At 40.5% G+C, this 24,109-nt stretch overlaps 2 protein-coding genes across 2 annotated transcripts in view; one reads left to right on the top strand and one right to left on the bottom strand.

Annotated features, from left to right (window-relative positions):
* EDNRA (endothelin receptor type A) overlaps positions 1–13,036 on the bottom strand; it is a 62,314-nt gene extending 49,278 nt beyond the window's left edge. Inside the window, exons 1-2 of the mRNA XM_032464583.1 lie at positions 12,901–13,036; positions 8,332–8,821 (exon numbers count right to left, since the gene is read on the bottom strand). Of these exons, the coding sequence (XP_032320474.1) occupies positions 8,332–8,763 (432 nt within the window). The 5' untranslated portion in view covers positions 8,764–8,821; positions 12,901–13,036. The remainder of the gene's footprint in view (positions 1–8,331; positions 8,822–12,900) is intronic.
* The window catches only part of TTC29 (tetratricopeptide repeat domain 29), a 724,023-nt gene that overhangs the window by 101,206 nt on the left and 598,708 nt on the right, over positions 1–24,109 (top strand). The gene's annotated exons all lie outside the window — the stretch shown is intronic.

The raw sequence follows: 24,109 nt of genomic DNA, 5'->3' as shown, positions 1-24,109 counted from the left end.
CACGACATTTCACACACTCAGTGCCTCCCAGATGGGGACAGGACTGAAACCATCGCTCCTTCCTCAACCATAGGAATGATCTTTGCAGTTAGGGATAGTTTCCACCCCCCATCACTGAAATGAGAATAACTGTGCTGTGAGCCAAATGCTGACGGTTAGCCCAGTCACCGCACATGAGAATAATTACTTAACATGATGGCCATGAGAGAAAGCAGCGAGGTTCCCAGACACAGGAAACGAAAAGCCAGAAGGGGAGGTAGTTGGAGAGGGTTCTGAGGCCTTTCCAGACGGCAACTTCCTTATAACAAACAGCAAATTGGGTAATAAATTTATCACTCTGTCATTTCATAGGTACATATATCCTTAAGTGAGCTGGTGAGCATAATGAACTTTTGCAATGTGCCTGTGTCTCAGCAATGCCAGAAAAATTAACCTATTTCCTGTTCTCTAAAGAGCAAATAAAATCTTTTGCGATATGAACGTTCATTTTGATATTCCCAATCATTTGTAGGTTTAATATTTCAATCAAAACCACAGTTACAACTACGCTCAAAGAATGCATATTGCGCAGAAATCTTGAAAAGAGACTTCAATCGGCTCTGTGTATCAGGGAGAGAAGAAATTAGGCAATACAATACAGGCACCACAGAAAAAGAACCCTTGACCTCTAAAGACAAAGGGAAGGGGGAGGGGGATCAATCCTGTTGTGATGTGTCACTATATTGCATATATTTTCTCTCAGATTTATGGACCCTGAGACATCCCTGATTTGCAGGAAAAAAGTAGACATTCAATAAAGTCAAAAAGCAAGTCTTGGGGGTTAACAGACACATCTTATATATATAAAGTAGATTAACAACAAGGACCTACTGTATGGCACAGGAACTATATTCAAATTCTTGTAATAGCCTATCATGGAAAAGAACCTGAAAAGAAAAAAAGTCTATGTATGAATATGTATAACTGAGTCACCATGCTGTACACTTGGAACTAATACTGTAAATCAACTCTACTTCAATAAAAAAATTTTTTTAAAAAGAGCAAGTGTGCCTTTAGATCTGGGATTGCATGGGAAAGAAACATTCTTACAGAGGCAAATACAGTACCTTTTCTTATTTTACTCATTCATCAAATATTTTTAAAGCTGGGCACAGGGCTGGATACGGAGATACCATGATAAATGAGAAGGATGGCAGCGTGCCTCAAGGGCCTTGCAGTCTAGAGCGGCAGACAGGCAAGCGAACTGGCAGATGTGATACAGCATGTATTGGATGCTCATACAGGGTTGATAGAGGAGGTCAGGGGAGCACACGAGAAAGGCGCCAACCCAGTCGAGGTCAGGGATACTTGCCAGACAAAGAGATGCTTAAGCTGGGATCTGAAGAATAAAGTGGAATATGCTAGGGGAGGCATGAGGGAAAATATTCCAGGTAGAAGGATCACCTTGGTACTCTTGGTTAGCTGGAGTACGGAGAGGTAGAGGAAAAGCATGAAGAGAGAGTGTCCAGGCGAGGAGGTGGGGCTAGAGCTACCTAACGGGGACCGATTAGTGGGGGGCAATGCACCCACAAGGGACAGAGAGCTTGATGAAGGGACACACCTTCTCTCTTAAAATTTAGGGAATACAGTATCTATACCTAATTTTCCGATAATAGCACTATTACTGGAATACATGAGAAGGGCTTGTTTTTAATTTGCTTGATGATGAGTAAAAGGGAAACACCATGATCACGTGTGCAACGGTGGGTCATCTGATCAACTTGGGGGAACAGTGTATGCAGACCAGAGGTAAGACCCTGTACCTTGTCCATATACGAAGAAGCCCTCTGATAAGTCATCATCATCTTCATCACTGTCAGTATCTCAACTGGAAGGACTCAGAACAATCTGATTAGAAGTTCGTATTGAATCATATCAAAAAGCGTTTATCCCACTGTTGGTGGGAATGCAATTTGGTGCAGCCACTATGGAAAACAGCATGGAGATTCCTTAAAAAGCTGAAAATAGGCTCACACAGCACCTCTCGTCTATGTGGCCCGCTATTGTCTATGGCAGTGTACCCCTAATAAACTCCTTTACCAGTCTCAAAAAAAACCCAAAAACACTTACCCTATGATCCAGCAATCCCACTCCTGGTCATATATCCAGAGAAAATGCTAATTTGAAAAGATACTTGCACCCCAATCCTCACAGCACTACTATTTACAATAGCCAAGACATGGAAGCAACCTAAATGTCCATCGACAGATGACTGGATAAAGAAGTTGTGGTATATATATACAATGGGATACTACTCAGCCATGAAAAAAGAAAGAATAAAATAATGCCATTTGCAGCAACATGGATGGACCTGGAGATCATCACACCAAGTGAAGCCAGAAAGAGAAAGAAATATACCATATAATATATTCCACTTATATGTGGAATCATAAAAAAAAAGAATACAAATGAATTTGTTTACAAAACAGAGACAGACTCACAGACATAGAAAACAAACTTATGGTTCCAGGGTGAAGAAGGGTGTGGGGACAGACAAACTGGGAGTTCAGGATTTGTAGATACTACTACATATAAAATAAAAACAAAAAGGTCCTACTGTGTAGCACAGGGAACTATATCCAGTATCTTGTAATGGCCTATAGTGAAGAAGAGTAAGAAAAGAAATATATATATGAATCACTATGCTGTACACCAGAAATTAACACAACACAGTAAATCAACTACACTTCAATTAAAAAAAAATTTATGGAACAATTACTAAGTTTGAGGCATACCATCTATAAGTTGTGCCAATTTGTTTTTGAGACAGAAATTGCCTTGGTGATCTGATGTGTCAAAAAACAACTTTTGTATCGCTGCCCCAACAGGATGGAGCCCAGTTGCACAAGATGTCAAAGGCTGTGTTAATATGGAGACAAATTGGCTCTGTGTGAATGTCTCTGGTTTCCACATTGCTCAGATCCTCTGCCAAGGCAACATAGTGGGAGTCTTGGCTTTTCATTGCAAAATATCCCTGATAATTTCATGCAGAAATTGTATTTGTTTATTTTTCATTGTTGTCCTCAGGAAGAAGTGGTTGCTTAAAAGGGACTAAATTCGTAGCCAACAGTCAGTTACTGGATGTATCACTGGCTGCTTAGCTTGTTCTCACTGACCTGCTTTATCCCACATGCTAAGTGGAGATATTATTCACCTACAGTGTCTTCTGTGGCATCACTGGTTCCAACTCCCCACTGTGCCGAGATTTCTATGCCAAGCCATTGGATGCAACTTCTTCCCTCTTTCCATGGCCACCATTTCTAATCCTCTCCACCCTACTTCTCTCGTACATGTATTTCCCCACACTCTGTTTCTACTTCAGAGGCTGAGGTGCAGTGGTTTATGGGCATATCTCTATGCACATCCGGGTGACTGTCATCCTGAAAGCACATGACACCACGCTTTGGCCCACCCTTGCACAAACATCACTTTTAGGGGTTTCCTTCTATTCAAAAGCCCATCTTCCTATGGATGACACTCTAAGGCATAAATGAATCATTAAAGAATATAATTATTAAATTCTGTACTTCTAATCTATATTGGGATTTAGTAATTGGGGATGTTTTTGGATGCTAAACACAGATACAGTCCTTTAATTGTTTTGGCATTGTTATGAATGCAAATATTTTATATACAAATTAATCTACTTGGCTAAGTTTTGCATTCCTTGAAAATTCAAGATATCAGATAATGTAATTTTTTCACAAATTGAATCCATTATCAGTTTAGGTTATAAGTGTGAATATTTGAAAGGGTCTCCTAACTCTTTCCCCTTCCTCTCCCCTGTTTTTGTCAGTCTTCTCCTGAAATTAATGATATTATGTCTGTTGCACAATTAAAAATCAGATAGAGTAATTGCTTGATAAACTTAATAATAGTGTTTCTTTAACATTGCCATTTGCAAGGCCCTTGTATGCTTGAAAAGCATGAAGGTAACTGGTGTTTATTTGCATCCTCTGGTTCCTTCTGCTTTACATTTTATTGTCTGAGACTGTCTGATTCCATCACGAGGTGTATATGTGTGTGTGTACGTCTGCGTGCGTGCACAAGTGTAAACAATGGCTAGAAGAATTTCCACTTTTTGGTTTATTTCCTCTTTATGCAACGGGTATAACTCTAGGCCTAACTCATTTTTAAATTTAGGAATCTGTAAATGCTTTAGCAGCAGCAATTTGGCAACTACAATCAGCTTCTCTGAGAAGGTTATTTAGGGCAAAGAATGTTACTTAGGGGTAGGGAATGGCATTCAGACAAGAGCTGCACATGCATGTTGGGAACTAACAAGAAGTATGAGCTCCTGGGTGTTTCTGAGAGGATTGGCACTCAGTAAGTACGAGAAAAGTCCAGTACAGGCTGGAGGAAGAAATCCTGAAGTTACAGAGATAAGCTAGGAAACATGGAAATTCAGATGTGTAGTGAACCCCTCTTCCATGCCCTCAGCCCAGCCATCTGACACTTGCTGCATTGCTTTTCAGTTGTGTTTTACATCATGCTGATACATGAAACAGTTTCAGTACAACCTCTTTCAAAGTGAGAGAAAGGGAATAAAATGTGAATAGAAAGAAACCTTTATCATGCACTCTCCTTGTTCTTGTAACATTACTACAGTCTAATCAGTAAGTTTGGCTTGCCCCAAAATGCAGCCCTCACACAGTCTACTTTCACTTACTCTAACATGACTCAATGCAACAGTCTCTGTCTGGAGACACCTTAGAACTGAGTATAACAGCAATCGAATAGAATTGTTAAACACAATGACCTGTGTGATTTGAAAACTCATGTTTCTTTAATGATCACAGTAGATCCTTTAAACCATCCTTCTCTCAATCCAATTCTTCTAACAGTCAGAGAGACAAAGAGGCTTCATGCATCCCTTTAATAGCAGGGGAGGTAAAGAAGCTTCACGTATTCTTTTAATAGAATGTTCTCCAAGTCTATGCATTTTTCATAGGTACCTAAACACAACGGTAAAGTGAGATGGATGGCTACTCATTTGCCCTGCAATACAGAGATAGCTTGACATGGTCAGAGGAACTCGCGGTCTGATATGCGAGACTCCAAAGCAGCAGACTCTCACAGCAGGAGGCAGCTGTGGAGAAAAGGCAGGAGGGCCCGGAGCTCACATTGCTCGGAAGGATTTCTCTTGACTCTCTTGGGCAAAAGTCAGAGAAATAAACAGAAACACCTCATGGTCTCCTATCCTGGAGAAGAGCACTGATAGGAGAAAGCAGAAATAATCCCTGAATATTATGAGGCTTTTTTGTTCACTCCAATGCTTTTCTCTTTTCCTCTGGAAGAAGACTGAAATGACTAAAGAGTATTTTTTTTTAACCCCAAAGGTTTACTTTCTAAAATTAATGTTGGTTGAATGACTCATTACATGAGTGTGAGAAAAACAGGAATTATACAAATGTATTCCTGCAATGTAAAAACACATCAAACTGTCCACATTGTTTAGAACTACAATAAGGTATATAAAGTACTGGATTCCTGAGAGGGAAGAAGAATCATAAGGGCAAATAAGGATGTCTTAATTTTTGTCCATTGCTATAGGAATGTAAAAGAAAGTTTTATTTGAATTTTCACCAAATTTGGAGATATTCCAGGTGGTCTGACTTAAAATGTGGCTACGGAATAGAAATGAAGTTTAGTCTGGTGAATGGCAGGTAACACCTCAAAGAGATAAGCAAGTCTCCTTCCCAGCAGGTATTGATGTGCCAAGAAGCTGTTTTGCACATGGTCAGATGGGAATTATTAATTCAGAGACAGTTTATATTATTCTCCCGAGCCATGATGGATTGGTTAGCTAGTTGTATAAGTATGAACAATCAGTGTTTAATACCCGACACCGTGACTGTGAATGGGTCATGTTAGCATTTTCAAATCTCTTATTAAAGAGAGATGTCCTAACAAAAGGCCAATAGGCACATGGAAAAATGTTCAATATCACTAATTATCAGAGAAATGCAAATCAAAACTACAGTGAGGTATCACCTCATACCAGTCAGAATGGCCATCGCTAAAAAGTCCACAAACAATAGGGAAAATGATGGAGTCCTACACTGCTGGTGGGACTGTAACTTGGTGCAGCCGTTATGGAAAACAGTATGGAGGTTCCTTAAAAAACTGAAAATAGAGTTACCACATGATCCAGCAATTCCACTCCCAGGCATATATCTGGAGGGAACTCTTAATTCGAAAAGATACATGCACCCCAATGTTCATCGCAGCACTATATACAATAGCCAAGATATCAAAACAACCTAAATCGACAGATGATTTGATAAAAATGTGTTATATATCTACAATGGAATACTACTCAGCCACAAAAAAGAACGAAATAATGCAGAAACATGGATGGACCCAGAGATTATCATTCTAAATGAAGCAAGCCAGAAAGAGAAATAAAAAATCATATAACATCACTTATATGTGGACTCAAAAAAAAAAACAAACAAACAGACACAAATGAAGTTATTTATGAAATAGAAATAGACTCACAGACAGAAAACAGACTTATGGTTCCCCAGGGGAAAAGAGGGTAGGAAGGGATAGCTTAGGAGTTCGAAATTGCAAATGCTAACTACTATATATATAAAACAAACAACAAGGTTCTACTGTATAGCACAGGGAACTATATTCAATATCATGTAGTGACCTATAGTGAAAAAATATGAAAAGGAATATATGTATGAATATGTATGGCTGAAACATTAGCTGTACAACAGAAATTGACACAACATTGTAAACTGACTATACTTCAATAAAAAAATTTTAAAAAGAGAGAGATACTGAGGAAGCCAAGTGTTGAGTTCATGTAATATTTCATGAAGAGAAAATCAAAAACTTTTGAAAAGGAAAATAATTAAAGTTCTATAGCTTATGATAAACATTTTAAATTAATTACACATTTTCAATTTTTGCCTCATAACTGGGTTCTGAAATCCTGCTTTAAGTTCAAATAGAAAACACATGTATGTATTCATGCTATTCTGTGGAAAGAGACGGTATGTGATTTTTAAATTTTTATTTGTGGTCTAATTTCCCCAATTTTGCAAACAGTGTCCTGGAGTCATTTTGAGATGAGTTTTCCTTGTAATGCTCAAAATCCTAATGACTGTTCTCGTCTTTATTGTTAGACCACTGATGTTCCTGGTAGGCTAGTATAATTTCACCATAGTTTGAGTGTATTTACTGGAAACTGAGGTTATTGTTCCTCTTAAACCTAATCATGTCTTCATCTGACAAAACTTTCCATTTAAAGTCAGATTTCAGAATATTATTGCCAAGAATAGTTTTGTTTCTATGGACAACACATAGAAGAAAAAGAAAAAAAAAAAGGCTAAGGAAAGTGCTTTCCCTGGGCTAGGAATAAAGACATTCCAAAACATCTGGCACAGATCATGTAACTTCATTTGAATTTTAGTTCATTTGGATTCTTGCAGCAATTTCCCCCTCACAACCACTAGACCAAATATGGGATGTCTGATTCCCTTCAGCTTTAGTTGTTTTGGTACCAAACAGTCCCCAGAGCAAGGTGATCACCCTAACAGTAGGTGGGATCTTCCTCCCCTACTCAGGCTCTAACTTTGCCTGATTGTCTTTGGGTCCTTATTGCCTGGCTCTGTGGCGGACACACAGCGGGCACTCCATAAATGTAAACTGAAGCAGTGAAGGAAGCAACAGTGAAACAGGAGGCCTGTCCTAAACAGTTTTAGTAACAGTGCTCAACGAGGTCACCCCTGGCCGGCTATCATGTGCACCCCGTTATCTTGAAGTTGCTCAGATAACCGCGGGGAGCCAGCACGTCATCCAGACAGTCAAAATTAAATTGGCCCTCCCCGTTTCAAGCCATACTGTGGCTATCTGGCTTCTGAACAGCATCACATTGAAAAGGTAACTGAAACTGAAGATATATATTTATCTTAAGTACTTTTTGGGCTCTGTAGGTCTCACCCTGGAAACTGACTCAGGAAAATCTACTGATCTTTTCCCAGATTGCCCATCCACTCTGCAAGCTCAGGGCTCGCAGGAGAATCTGATTCATGAAAGACCATGACTTTGAAGAATCATCCCTGAAATACTATTTTGGTAACAATTAAGTTAGAAAATAAGTGCAACATTTAACAAATAAAATTGTACAATGTTACCGAGTTTTAAGATAGCAGTAACTGCTCTCAGGAAAAACAAAGACTAAAATTCCAAAGGTCAGAAAAGTCTGCAGTAACTCTCCTAACTGTGGAATCAGAGCATACATTCAAACCTGCAAATGCATCTGTGGTTACTTCCTACCTTAAATACATTGATAGGGAGATCAATGACCACATAGATAAGGTCTCCAAGGGCAAGGCTGGCTATCAGCGCGTTGGGGCCATTCCTCATACACTTGTTCTGGTAAATGATCCTGAGCAGGGTCGCATTCCCCACCATTCCCACGATGAAAATAGTACATGATATCACAGTGTTAATGTATTTGAAAGCGGAAGTAATCTTAGTCTGCTGTGGGCAATAGTTGTGCATGGAACTGTTGCTGGGGAGGGCCAGATTCGTGGGTCGATGAGTTGTGACCACGAAGCTGAGTTCTGTCCCACGAAAAGTGGTGAAATCGTCCACGTGCGTACTGAGATTGGTGCTGTAGCTCTCAGGATTATCACCGATTACACATCCAACCAGCGCCACCCAAAAGGACAGCCTGAGGCAAAAGGTTTCCATCTTGATGCACATTTGAGGAAATGTCTCTTACTATGTTGCTCTTACACCCTCCTTTTTTTTGTTTTCCCACCTGGAAAAAGAAAGGAGGAAAAATCATTTTGGTTATTAAAATCCAGCTGCCAGTAAGACTGTAGTCAATGATAATTACTGCTTCAATTAAAAGGCAGGATGTATTTGGTAATTAGATAAGATATATCTGTGTCAGGTTACCCCATGGCAGAACAAAACCAGGGAAGATCAAAGCTCTATTAGGGCAAGTTATAGCTCTATTTTGATTTCTGTCTCTGTCTATCTCATCACTATCCGTAAGTCTATACTTACATCTAGATTATAATATGGATAAGGATGTGTCAATTTTTCCTTCAAGAAGTAGATAAAAAGTTACTTTTTTCTCGATGTTACACCTAGGCTGATAACCTGAATTACAGAAACTCTTCAAGAGTTGAGACACAATATTTTATTTATTAATGGAAGAGAAAAGACATTGTATGCTGAGTGAAAGTTATATAGTATTAAGACATAAAATCACCAAATTCTGTAATTAACAGTTCAGTATTGCAACACGTGTACTGTCTTGCACATGGTAATTAATGAGCATGAGAATAAAATGCAGCACAGGTAGCCATTTAAAAGTGTTATAAAATGTTAATTTAAAATCAGAACTCTGGTTAAAAGTTGGGGGGGTTGGAAGGCTACATTGGGAGTTCAGGATTTGCAGATACTAACTACTATACATAAAATAGATAAACAACAAGAACCAGGGAACTATATCCAGTACCTTGTAACAGCCTATAATGAAAAAGAATATGTATATGTATAGCTGAATCACTAGGCAGTACACCAGAAACTAACACAGCATTGTAAACCGACTATACTGCAATAACAAAAAATTTTTTTAAAAAATTAAATAACTTGGAAAATAAAAGAAAAAAATAAAATCATAACTTTAACATCATTAACATTTAACAGTCTTAGTCAATTAAAAGTGATATGATTGGTAAAGACAAAGTATTTATTTTTTGAAAATCTGGATGATTAATGTGTACGAGTCACATCTTCTGATAGTTTCCGATAGGAGTTTTTTGCTTTTCCATTTGTCAGAAATTATTGTCAGGATATTTGCCAATGAATGAAACTAGGAGTAGTGGACTTTCCCAGGCCAGGCGTACTATTTGGTTTTTCTAAGGACTATCGATCCCATGCTTTCTTTCAAGCATCCTTTATAGCTACGTTGATTATGACTAGTGTCTGTGCTGAGCACTTCACATGCATGATGCCATCTAATCCATACAATGACCCTGTGAAGCAGATACTTGGCTCCATTATAAACACAGAGAAACAGGTTCAGGAAGGTCAGGTAGCTTGTTGAGGCCGCAGGTGGTGGTGGCCCTGCTGTGATTCGAGGAAGGCAGGTTAGCCTGACTCTGAGCCCGAGCTCTTAACCACTAGACCATACTCGCTTTCTTGCACCTGAAGTGGTTTAACAATATCTACAGATTTCTGAAGAAGCAATAGACTTGGGAGGGTGGTTAGACATTTTCAAAAGATCGTTTTGTTTTTTTGACTTGTTTTGTTTTGTTTTAGTCACTTGCAGAGAGCAAGTGGTTCTTCTTGTCCAGAAAGTCTAGGTTTCTATTTTAATCCTTAAATAAAAGCTGCTGGGAAATTGAGGGAGGTTGGCAGTAACACAATAATCAAAGGTAAATAAAAGTGGTTCTTCTCATTTTAATATTTTATACGTTTTCTTTTCTGTGAGTTTTTGTGAACCTTTCAATGAAGGTCATCAGCTCATTTATGATATAGTGTGTGTGTATGATGAATACACCCAGGTCATAATTCAAGTTTTAAGAATTATGTCCTTTTTAGTCTATTCACGATTGATAACCACTTTTCAGAATTTTGATAATTATCTTGGTTATCAGTAAAACTTTGGGCTTAGTCAATATATGGATGAAAGATGATTTGTTCAAGTTGTATAGAACGTCTAAAGTAAATATAAGGTGCAAATACTGTAGACTTTTGCCTTCCCCAGAGACTTTCCCCAGGAACCTGAATTAATAATAACATTTTACATATAGTAGTAACTTATTATATATGTATTTGTTATCTGACCTGAGATTTACAACTTTAGGTAGTCAGGGGGCAATATCCCCATTCACTCATGAGGAAACTGAAGCTTGAAGAAGTTAAGTCATGTTTTTGTGGCCAAGAAGTGGCAGGACAGGTATAATGCCTCACTTTACTTGGCTCATGGGACTCGATTCAGTCTGATTAAATGATTAAAATATCAGTTTTTCTAAGTTCAGGGCATCCTGGGTATACACTTCTGCCTAGACTTACTTATAAGTAGTTTTTTCCCACTTTTTACAGTTTGGAGTATCTGACCAAATATTAGTAGACCTACGAAATGACACTATTTCCATTCTGCAGTGGAGACCAGGGCTCTAAGAACAAAGCATACTCTAATTCTTCTGTTGAAGTCAGAGATGGAAAAAAGGAAATCTTTCAATATCTTGGGCTGTTTAATGACTGAAGCTTCCTAGTTTCCGCTGAGAATGAACCTTCAGAAGTAGTTTTTTTCATAAGAAATAAGAGAGAGATGGCCTTTTCCAGAAATGAGATGGCTCTTTGCCCATTACAGTCTGCTAGGTGGATATTTAGGGAACTGACCTAGCTATCTTGAGTGTACACTACTCTCAACAGTACCACTCGTGTTTGAACATCAGCATGTTGGTTTGTTTGGTCAGCTGATTACTGCGGAGCTGAGGAGTCCAAAGCTATGGGTTCTTATCAAAGTGTGAGCCAGCTACCATGAAAAGCACCTCCTCCAACAATGACGCCACCCCAGAAGTCACTTCTGATGACATCTGTCTCAGCTCACCACGCATATGAAGCTGAAGACCTAAGGGATACTTGGCAAAGGCACATGGCTGCCCTACCATCATTGACTGAGAAATACAAAACTAAAGGAAAGAACCCTCTCAAACGCAAGTTCCTCCAAGGATGAGTCTGTAGCTCATTTCCATGGATCTAAGCCACGCGGTGCTTCAGATCATGAGTCATAATCGGTCATAACTCTAGTGAAGCATCTCAGGTTCAGACCTGAAGGACATGGTTTATATATCGAGCATTCTTCATATTTGGGGTCTAAGGATTTGCTGGAGTTCAAAAGCTATTATTAAGCAAAAGGACTGAATCCTTCCACTTTAACCATTTAACATCTTTGACTCAGGATCAAAGTTCACCTGTAATTAGTAATTTGGAAATTCCAACCTGACCAAGATGGCACAAGTTTAGAGGAGCTAATTTACACAAAATGATTGCCAAGCTGTTTCTCAACTAGTTAACCAAAACAGAGGGAGTTGGGGGGGTCATTAATATCTACAAATAAACTAGCAGCTTTTAAATAAGTTTTCGTTGGTTTGGTTTTGTTTGGTGGCCTTTGCTTGCTGGGTGAGAAATTAGTACCTCTCCTTACAGATGTCTGACTTTACTACGCCTCCCAGCCCACCCCCTCCGCCGCCAAGTCTATCCCGGAACGCCATTAGGATGGGGTTAACAGAGACTGATTATCTGGAAATAGCCCTTGTTTTCTGCAAGTGAAAAGGCAACAAGTGTCCTTTAAAGGAGAGCACTTAACAAAACGCTCAGACCTCCACGGGCCGGTTTCCAAACTAGCTGCACTGGGGGTTTTCCCAAACACAGGAGTCCCTCACACCCAGTGCCCCTGGCTACCCTCGGCATGCCCCGGGTCTGCGGGGAGGAGAAGCAGGCGGGTCAGAAAAGGCTGCGGGGCAAAGCCCACAAGTGGGCTTCGGAGCCAGCGACAAGGGCGTGATGCTCCACAAAGTTCTCGTACGCCCGAGAAGGGAGACCCAGGGAGAACTGTGGGTTTTCCTTTGACTGCAGATCCGACGCCCGCCTCGGGAGACTGAGAGACTTTCAGACAGATCCCCAAACCCCAAACGTTCCCAGAGGGCACCCCGCCGAGGAAGGCGCCCTCGCCTCCACGCGCCTTTGGGCAGGTGGTGCCAGCCCGGGTGTAGGAGGTGCCGGGCGCCACGGAGCTCGCGTCTCCTCCAAACCCAGGGGCCCGCCGGCGTCTCCCCCACCCCGCTTGGGTCCCCGGAAAGAAAGAGTCGCACCGACCGTGGAGCCTGGCGGGCGCAGACGGCTGCTCGGTGGTCGGCGCGCGGCGCCCGGGCGAGAGGAAGCCGAGCTGGCGAGGGTGGGTGGCGAGGGTCCCGGCTCCGGTGCGGCGGCGGCCCCCAGCTGCACCGCTGCCTCCGCTTCGGAAAACTTCCTGGGCACGGCTGCTCAGGGGAGGTCCTCCCGGAGCCGCCAGCCTCCGGGCACCGGGTGGGATGGAGCCTCTCCACCTCCGGTCCGCAATCGCCCGACCAAAGGCAGGACTGCGAGCCCGCACGCGCGAGTGTTCGCAAGAAAAAGAAAACTCCAGAGGAGCACGCCTCCCGTCTGTCCTCCCCGTCTCCTCCAAAAGCTCAGACCTACTCCAGTCTAGGGCGGCAAGAATGTTCTAACCTTCCAGCCCTTCTGGGCTGCAGCCACTATAAAGCACCAGGCTGCCGCCCCCTCCCCGGCCCTGAAGGGCTGGAGTCTTTTTAACTATTTCCTTCCTGAAGCGAAGGTGGTGGTGAGAGGGCGGTAATGGAGGGATGTGGGTGGTTTAACCGAGGAAACTCAAAACTTAGGGAGGCCTTGGAGAGGAACCCTTTCCTTCTCAGTAAGTGCGGGCAAATTCGATCTCGACGGAGCGACTGCAGACAGAGCCAGGGGCCAATCTTGGTTTCTCTGCGTTCCCTGCCTCTTTGCTTGGCTTCTGCGCTCCCTCTTAACCTTATATCAAGTTAAAGAGCCAAGGTGGACAGCAGTTTACTGGATTAAGGACGTTTTACTTCTGTCTTGTCCCTTGAAGCCAGCACCCCAAGGCTACATACTACTGGCCCGGGGCAAAGCAGGAGCCCCTGGAGAGTCTGTGGAAGGGTCCAGCGTGTGGCTTCTAGAAACGTTATGATTCCTCAAGAAATCCAAACAGGGAGGGTGCAGATGCTGCAGAAGATGGGCCTCAAGGCCTTTATATGATAGAGATTTCTATCCTAAATGGGGCCATGAGAGAGGAGATGAGGGATAAAGGCCATTGCCTGTGATATTTGAGAAAAAAAATCGGGGGCTCCTTGAAAAGAAAATCCTAGTACACTGTTGGTGGGAAAACAAGTTGGTGCGGCCACTGTGGAAAACAGTATGGAGTTTCTTTTAAAACATCACCAATAGAACTACCCTACGATCCAGCAATTTCATTCTTAGATATATATCCGAAGAAAATGAAAATAGTAATTTGAAAGGATACATACACCCCAGTATTCATAGCAGCATTATTTATAATAGTCAAGACGTGGAAGCAGCCTAAATGTCCATAAACAGATGAATGAAATATATAAATGGTATACTACTCAGCCATGAAAAAAAGAATGAAATTTTGCCATTTGCAACATGGATGGACTTGGAGGGTATTATGCTGAGTTAAATAAGTCATATAAAGAAAGACAAGTACTGTGTGTTATCACTTACATGTGGAATCTAAAAAATAAAACAAACTAGTGACTATAACCAAAGAGAAACAGACTCACAGATGTAAAGAACAAACTAGTGATTACCAGTGGGGTGAGGGAAGGAGGGAGGGCCAAGATAGGGGTAGGAGATTAAGAGATACAAACTACTATGTATAAAATAAATAAGCTACAAGGATGTATTATACCACACAGGTAATATAGCCAATATTTTATAATAACTATAAGTGGAGTATAATCTTTAAAAATTGTGAATCACTATGTTGTACACTTAATACTTATATAATATTATAAATCAACTATATATACCTCGATAAAAATTACAATATGAGAGAATATTTAATAATCTGAGTAAATGGTCAATATCAAGTAAAGAATCAAAATAAAACATTCTATAGAAAAAAGAAAACTCAGGGGCTCCACAGAGCGGGCCTGCCTGGGAGTCCTTCAGAGCACTGCTGGTGTGAGGCACATTGTGAAAATGTGAGTTTGGAGCAGTGGTCATGTTCTATTACAAACTGTTCTGATTATCAACTGCAGCTAAAGAAAATCACCCTAAAATGGTAGTGGTTTAATACAACCACATTCATGTACCTTACTCATCAATCTGCAATTTGGGCGGGGCTTGGCTGGGACAGCTCATCTTTGCTGGGGCTGAGGCTTCACTTCTGAGATAGTTCGCTTTCTTGCTAATGAGTGTTGGTTGTTCTCCATGTGTGTTTCCCTGCAAAGTGGCTTATGTTTCCTCACAGCATGGTGGCTGGGTTCCAAGGAGGAGTGTCCCAAGAGACAGGAAGGGGTAGCTGCCAGTTTCTTAAAGTCTGGGCCTAAGAACTGATACAGTCTCACTTCTGCAGAATTAGTAAAGCAGTCACAGATTCTGGGTTCAAGGTGAGGGAATATAGACTTTGCCCATCAGTGCAAGGCATGTTGAAGGACTTGAGGGGCATGCTGTAACACCATCAAAGAGATACAGAATACTGCCATTGAAAGGGACATTAATAGTCATCTAGTTCAACGGGACTAGGTATTACACCCTGTGCATTCATCTGTTCCATCTACAGCTACCCCATGATGAAGAGTCAGTTATCCAGAATAATTAATAGCTTTTATAAGTGCCTTAGTTTGCATTTTAAAAAGGTGCCCTTTCAGGCACATGGCTTGGCAAGCTGACATTGTTCTCAGGGAAGAAAAAGTTCCCCACCAAGTTTCAAACCTTGGCATGGGAAACATGGCTGGATTTTAGCCCATATTCACCCTGTGACCAGACACAGTTGGACAGTATACAACCTGCACAACTGAACATGTCAGTCTATTCAGTCTTTGGTAGAATACATCCATCAGCCCCTACGTGCTGGGACAGCTCATCCTACTGTGGTGCAGGTCTAATTATTCAGATTTCTTTCTTTACAGTCATTAGGATGACTATTATCAAAAAGCAGAAAGCAACAAATGTTGGCAAAGATCTGGAGAAACTGGAACCCATGTGCATTGCTAGTGAGAATGTAAAATAGTGCAGCAGCTGTGGAAGAGTTTGATAGTTCTTCAAAAAATTAAACTTAATATTCCTGTATGATCCAGCAATTCTGCTTCTGGGTATACACCCCAAATAATTGAAAACAGGGACTTAAACAGATATTCATCCACCCATATTCACAGCAGCATTATTTACAGTAGCCAAAAGATGGAAACAACTCAAATGTCCATGTATGGATAAATGGACGAATAAAATGTGGTGTATATACATGAAATGAAATAGTATTCAGCTGTAAAAAATGAAATTCTGATACATGCTACAACATAGATCAAACTTGAAGACGTTAGGCTAAGTGATATGTGTGATGCAAAAGGACAGATAGTGTATGAGTCCACTTAGATGAAGTAGTTAGAATAGTAGTATCATAGGAACAGGAAGTAGAATGGTGGTTATCAGGGACTCGGGGGATGGAGGAATGAGGATTTATTGTTTAATGTGTTTCAGATTTTCAATTTGGGGTGATGAAAATGTTCTGGAGATGGATGGTGGTGATGGTTGCACAACATAATGTCACAACCATATACTTAAAAATGGTTAAAATGATAAATTTATATTATGTATATTTTACCATAATAAAAAAATTCTTCCTGACATTAAGATGAAATCTGCCTCCTTATATGATTACCTGCTGATCTGTCCTTTAAATTCATAAAATACGTTTACCGTCTCTTCTGAGAAAGACCTTCAGATATACATAAATATGTTTATGTGGATCACCAGCATAAATCTGACTTTGTAAGACATTGGGATTGCCTCATTCTAGGTGAGAGCAACACGAATTTTCCTTCGTTGTCACAGATTTATTTCCTCATCTTCTCCACTTTACTTTGGGGAAAATGACTTCAAAGGATTTAAACCAGTTATCATTGAAATTAACTGCCTCCCCATAAATACTCCTCTCCCCAAAGCCAAGACTTTAAATACTTGACCCACTTCTATATTCCCTGCTTTGTACTTTTAATGAACATATATAATTCATATATTTGACTATGTTTTTCAACTCAACTTCCAAAGGATATTTCTTTTCCTTAGAAGTTAGGTTGGATGCAATCTGCAGATCTTCTGGGTTTCAGGGAGACTTTCTCACTCACACTTGACTTCTAGTTCAAGCAGCTCATTAAGTCAAGCATTACTGTGATGGCAGTTACAACGACTTTTCTCAGTGTCATATTATCATTATTGACGTACTGACCAATAATTGCTGAAGATTAAGAAATACTCAAGATAGCACTTAAAAGCCAACTTCCCATGTGTCCTTGGGGTAGATATTCTTATGAATTTAGGTTTCTTGATTCACATTTGCAAATCCATTTCACAACTGCTAATTCCTTAGCTCCTCAAACTTGGAACCCAATAAAGGATCTGAGTCTCATAGTATTTGCTAGGAATGTTGTGTTCACTTTAGGGCTCCCTGGGGGCAATAAAACATGATAGCTTCAGAGAAGAACCACAAAGATAAAGAGAGGCTGGACAGCTGGTTGTGAAAGGAGAAATATACACCAGATCCTTAACCTGTCACTGCAGCACTGGGCAAATCGTGCCTGAGACTCGCTGTTGGCAGCAGACGTCACTGACCTGGAGGAGGAAAAACAAGCCCTGTGAGTTGAAGGTCCATTTTTAATTAAAATTCACTATAGGCAGTTTGTTTTCAAAAGGAAATATTACAAAATGTTAGTTTGTTGATCGGTTACTGAGGATTCTGAAGTGTTTTCTTACTGCAACAACATTGCACCTGGTGGTCAAGACTGCAGGGTGTCATCACAGTGTGCGTAAGGCATAACGTAGCCCAGTGTTTTGTAACCTGCTGGTGGCCTCACTGGAGGCCAGTCCATCTTAGCATCACTAATGATTGGGCGAGCAGATATTAGTGTCCTCTGATGACGTATTCTACCTGTCCAAAAATGTTTAACTTGAATCAAGACTTCAGCTATTCTTGTTACCAGGAAAGATAGGAGACAGACACACAAGTTAAACAAGTACCATGAGGAAGCAACAGACAAATCTGGGAAGTATGACATTTTACAGGACAACTAGCCCTGTCACTTCAACAAGTCAGTCAATAAAAAAGGGATGTTTTTCTAGATTAAATGAGACTTGAAGGAGCACGACAGTCAATGACACTGGCCTGGATTGGATCCTGATTTGGATAAACCAACTGTAAAGTCCCCCTTTTTTTTTTAGAATTGGGAAAATTTAGATTTTGGTTTAGGTATTAGATGTTATGAAGAAATTATTAATTTTATTAAATGTAAAATTAAATTTATTAAATGTTATTATTTGGGGACATATAGAAGAATAGTCTTATCTTTTAGAGATTCTTTTAGGGGAGATATAATTTACTGTTTTAATAATTGAAGTATAGTCAGTTTACAATGTTGTGTCAGTTTCTGGTGTACAGCATAATAGTTCAGTCATATTAATTTACTTTTAAGTACCGAAGCAGAAACAAAATGACATGAGTTAAAGAAAAAGAGTAAAAAGTACCCAAGTCTTGACACATAATAGGAGTTCAATAAATGATAGCTCTTCACTTTCATTTATTCCTTCCTTGTTTGTCTGGTAGAGCAGAATAAACAGCATCACATGACAACATGGGTGATTTCCGGAAAGTGTCAGAGCAGTAGGACGAAGCTGCCAGGGTGACCAGTGGCATCCAAGGAGCTACAGTGTGAAAGCTAGAAGGGGATCTGGTGCCTTAAGATGTCCAGGAGAACAGTCATCCACAGGAGAGTTTATTCAACCCTGTAACAAGGATCCCTTTAACAATGTGGGAGGGGCCTGAGGGTTCCAGAGTTTGTTAGTGAGAACGAGAGGCCAAGATGGGAGCCAACGTGACATCATTGTGACTCTGACTCTTGCATGTTCCTTAGGCAGATATTGGGCTTGGGAACTGTGGGTTGCACTTGTAATAGAAGAAGACAAACAAACGAACAAAAAGCCTGATCTTGAATGAAGGAGACTGAATGAAAAGAGGTGTGCTGTGCTGCACCCTGCAGGCTTTCAAGCTCTGTACTTGCCTAGCCTTGAGAACGAAGAAAGAGCCTGGAGTTGGCGACAGAGACATCAGTGGTTTAATAGATGGGAGATCTGAAGCAAAAGGGTCCTGGAGTGACACCCCACTGGTGGACAGCAGACCTCGGGCAGAACAGGGCAGCAGCAGTCTTTGCTCTTGGGGGAGCAGACAGTCTAGCAGTTATAGGGGGAACTGATAACAGATTGGCTCATTGGTTACCAGGGAAACCAGCAGAGGGGCAGGGCATTCTTACCCCTTGGGCTAAGTACCTTCATAGGGGACAGAGGTCTTCCCTTTGATCATATTTGCTATTATCCTATTGGCCAAAGCAAGTAACATGGTCAAGCCCACAGCCAGTATTGGAGGAGGCTAGCCAAGGGCATGGAAAGAGAGAGGAGGAATTATTGCAGATATTTGGACAAACACTCTAATGCAACTCAGAATTTTTGGGGGGGGGGTGGTGCAGATTGAATCTAGGGGATAAAGTGGGAAGAGTCTGAAAATGACTAAAATTTCCTGGAGGGAGTTCAGAACTCCTCATCAATATTTATTGAGTAGCAAACTGTGTCTCAGGTTCTGTGCTGAGAACAGAGATTTTAAAAAGGAACAAGAAAAAAAAAAAAAAAAGAAAGAAACAAGACCCTATCTTAAAGAATCCTCCAGTCTAATGGGGGAAAATATATGCAAGCTGCTTAAAGTGGTTAGGATAGAGCTATCTGCTAGATATGGGGTTGGGAAACATTTTCTGTTAGAGTCTCTAGTAAATATTTTTGGTTCTGTGAATCCTACAGCCTTGTCACAACCACTGAACTCTGCTGTGATCACAGGAAAGGGGCCAGAGACAGTATGTAAGCAAAGTGACCAGGTAAGGAAGATGGACAGTGAATCCATTAGGGTGCCTGGAAAGGGAAGCTAGGTTTGGGGGCGGGGGAAGAGGAGCTTATAGGAAAGAAGAGGAATTCAGCTTTTAAGTAGCTTGAATCTCAGGGCAGATGAGGGCTTCAGGCTTGAAATAAAAGAGTGTAGTAATCAGTAATGGAAGCCAAGAATTGGGTGCATTTCATTTGGAGGCAAAACGTGAAAAAGAAAAGGGCAAGCAGGATGAGCCTTGTACAAAGCATTCAGTTGGGCTAAGCATCAGCTAGAAGCTTGTCAGAGAGAGAGAAGCATCCGAGAAAGCAGCGGAGAAGAAGGGCAGTGTCTGTGACACAAAGACAGAAGGGAGTTTCGGGAATGAATGGGTGGTCAAGGGAGGTCAGGGGGAAGGAAGAGTGGGACCGGGTCACGGAGATGGGCAATAAGGGGGATATTGTTCTAAGGCTGTCAAGCTGAGCCTTTAGGCAAACTTTTCTGCTTTACACACATTCAAAATAGCTTGGTAATTAGAAACAGCGCAAAAAACCATGCAGAAACATTGCTAAGTAGTGAGTATAAATCTTTTTGCTAAATTTATTTTTGTAATATGTGGAAGAAAAATCAACACCTGTCTACAATTAGCATGGACTACATTAGGCTTTTTTCCGTAACTTTTGGAAAAGGAATTTTATTGGGAAACAATTGTATTTATATTTTTATATAGAGGTGAACAAATGACAAGGAGGCTTGCATGGAAGGTAAAATTGGAAGCAAAGCCTCTTACTAATTCCTAATTCACATTTTTAAAATGTGAAGATGTTTTCCTCCACCTTAACTGAATGCTGAGTTAAAGAAATAATTGAGACGTCTGGCTTCTCATGTGTATTAAATTTCATGTGTATTTCATTGATTAAATCTGAGTAATGTTGAATGCAGAGTATGTTCTGTAACAAATTTTTTTTTCCGAATTTTTTCACCTTAATTTTTCAACCAAGGCTTTAGGATTACTGTTCAGAAATGGATGTCCAAAACTGGTTGATGGGTTTTGTGCTGTAAAGAATTTAGAATTCAGATTTCAGAATTCTCTCAATGAGCCATTGCCAACAGCTCAGTCGTCTCCCATGGATGAAGCCTTCATTCCAGGTGCCCCTTTTTAACCCCTCAACTGGAAGACTAATGGGTGGCTTTGCCTAAAGGAGGATGGATGGATTAGACAGCACCTCAAGGGCATTTGTTTACAGCTTTCTGATTTGAATATATTCGGGTGGACATCTGAATTCGTTTGCTGGGGCTGCCATAACAAAATACCACAGACAGGATGGCTGAAACAACAGAAATTTAGTTCTCACGCTTCTGGGAGCTAGAGAGCAGGTCTGCAGTCAAGGTGTCAGCAGGTTTGGTTTCCCCTGAGGCCTCTCTCCTTGCCTTGCAGACTGCAGCCTGCTTGCTGTGTCTTCACATGGTCCTTCCTTGTGTGAGTAGGTGTATGTCCTAATCCTCTCTTCTTACGAGGACCCTGGTCCCATTGGATTAGGGTCCACCATATGAGCTCATTTTGTCTTAATTACCTCTTTAAAGGCCCTAATTCCAAACACAGTTACATTCTGAGCTGTTGGGGGTTAGGAGTTCAGCATATGAATTTTAGGGGGGACACATCTAATACTTGCACATTTAATACCTGCATCTAATTTTAAGGGGGACACAATTCAGCCCATAACAACAACTAATATTTGCACATCTAATACTTGGGTCTTGAAAATGGCAGCATGGTTTTTCAGACATGGAGCACCTACACTCCAGACTCTGTAGCTCTATTCCAGCTTGCTGTTTCATGTACCATCCTTTGGGTCTGAGTGGTTGAAATGTTGCCAGTTTTCTTTATGTGCTTCGCAAAGGTCTATATTTCTGTGAAAGTATTTTAAAGTGCAATTATAGACCTAATAACATTCACTTCTAAATCTTTGATTATCTCTAAAATATAAAAGCTTTTACCTATTGAATCTATTTGTGATTTTATTAAATGTTGATTTCTTCTCAAACATACGAAGTTCAGTTTTGATATGTTCCCGAAGGACTTGTTTTCTGCTCTCCCCTTTTGGTCAAGCGCGCATAATATCTTCTAGGTGGGTGTTTCATCAACTTTTTACAATTCACAAAGCTTTCTGTGGTTAAGCAACATGAGGAAACGCTGGCATAGGTAAGGCTCGAGGATGTGGCGATGTGTCATCAGTCACTATTTCAGTAAAACCATGTTGTTGTGCGTCACTACAGGTAAGGCTTAGTCATGCTAAAGTTTTGTGATTTCTGTCCATGCGAGACTAAAAAAAAAGTCGTATCTCAAGGATATTAAATGTTAGCCGTTGCTTTTTTACGACATTTTAAGCTCCTTTGCTTTGAGCACTTGCCTGCTTTATTGCTTGGAGATGCTCTTTTTTTTTTTTTTTTTTCTGGGAGCTGATAATATTTCCTTAGAACATTTAAAAAGTTGTGGGGTTTTTTTTTGTTTGTTTGTTTGTTTTGTTTTTTTGTTTTTGTTTTTGTTTTTGATAAGGGACTGGTGGGAACTAACTTAAGAGGTCATGTGAACGGCTCTGCCCATCGCCTCTTCCTGCCTTTATTCAGAGCCGGCTCTACATTCATAGAACCGCCCATCTACTCTCCCATCCCAGAACCCTGCAAGGATGTTTCCTGTCTTCTACCTTGAACTACGGGACACCAAGACGCCTGCATCAGTATTGTAAAGTGAAATCCTGCTAGTCTGTATTTATCATTTGTTATAGGTCCGGCCCCACTTTTGGGCCTGTGTGTTCTCTGACTTTAGTCAGGCACATCTATTTGACGACTCTCAAGCAAGTGCTACCCAGTTCCGCCCTCTCCTGACACCTTGCCTTTGCATTTGCCACTCACTCTGCCCAGAGTGCCCTCCCAGGTCCTTTTCAGAAACACACTCATTCTTGCATCACAGCCTCTGACTCACCCCACCTGCGAGCTCTTTCCAGACAGCCAGCTGAGTGCACTTAAACTCATCACTCCAGAGGTTAGAATGTGTCCATTTTCTGTCTTCTAGGTTCCTCAGATGCTTGTTTAATTGTATTCTTTTTTTGGTTTTCTTTATTGAGGCTTTATAATGGAAAAGAATATAATATATACAGTCCTTGGTCCTACAAATTTTAAAATCTTAAAGGGTGAACATGTATAGAGATCATGCTGCCTAGGGTGGAATATTTCCAGGCTAGGGAATTGGGATTTTTTTGGGGGGGGGTAATAATTTGCATTTAATTCACTTAACTTTTTCACGTTGCATTTATAGTCAACATTTTTTTAAGCCTCATAACATTCCTGTAAGAAAGATAGGGCAGGTATAGGCAAATCTTATTTCCTTACCAGAGTTTTTCTGGAAAATTCATCATAAGGTGAATCATTCTAAGGAGATCCTATTTCCTCCCCCGAAGAAAATGTTAATTTTTAAGGTTGCATCCCTTACTAAAGACTCCCATTTATCTTAGAGCTATTCGTAAAACAGTATAGTAGGTGCTCAATAAAAACCTGACAAAATGCTGTCTTTTTAAAAATATTTCTTCTTTTTAAAAAAATCTTTTAAAAAACATTTTTCTCCTTTCTTTCTTTTTTCTTTTTTTTCTTCCTTTTTTTTTTTTTTTTTTTTTTTTTTTTTTTTTTTTGTGGGGGGGAGAGGTAATTTATTTATTTAGTTAGTTTTAACGGAGGTACTGGGGATTGAACCAGGACCTTGCATGTGCTAAGCATATGCCCTACCACTGAGCTATACCCTCCCCTTGTCCCCAAATTTCAATAGTGTCAGCTGAAAAGCCTTGGTTCACATGTTCATAGTGCAAGTATTTTCTTTTCTTTCTTTTTTTATAGTGCAAGTATTTTCTTTGATACTGGGTTATATAATTCATGTGTTTCTGAAGAAGCCAACTGTGACCCATGGTTAAAAATAACTAAGATGCTCACCCTTAATAAGTTCCTACTATTACATTTATATGTAAGATCACTTACAGGTTCCTGGCATTTCATCTTTATGGATATCCCACAATGCATTTAAAGTGTCTGTAAACTACACAGTCTCCTAGTCTTTCAGCTTCTAGGGTTCCTCTGGCTGATCCTGATGCACTGAGGGTACAAAGCTCCGTAGGACACACTGATGTCCTCGTTTCATATATTTCCTTCATCATAGTGGGTACCGGTATATCCTGGAGACTCCTGTGTGTGTATCTATGTCTGTATCTATATCTATGTATCTGTCTATGTATATTTTTAATGTGAATTCTCTGCTTTAATTAATATGGCTTTATAGGTTTTTTTTTTCATATTTGCTAGGGAAAAATCTCTCATAATGATTCT

The sequence above is a fragment of the Camelus ferus genome, chromosome 2, assembly GCF_009834535.1.
Source record: "Camelus ferus isolate YT-003-E chromosome 2, BCGSAC_Cfer_1.0, whole genome shotgun sequence".
Taxonomy (NCBI): Eukaryota; Metazoa; Chordata; class Mammalia; order Artiodactyla; family Camelidae; genus Camelus; species Camelus ferus.
Note: the sequence above shows the minus strand (reverse complement) of the source record. Positions and strands in the feature narration are given on the sequence as shown.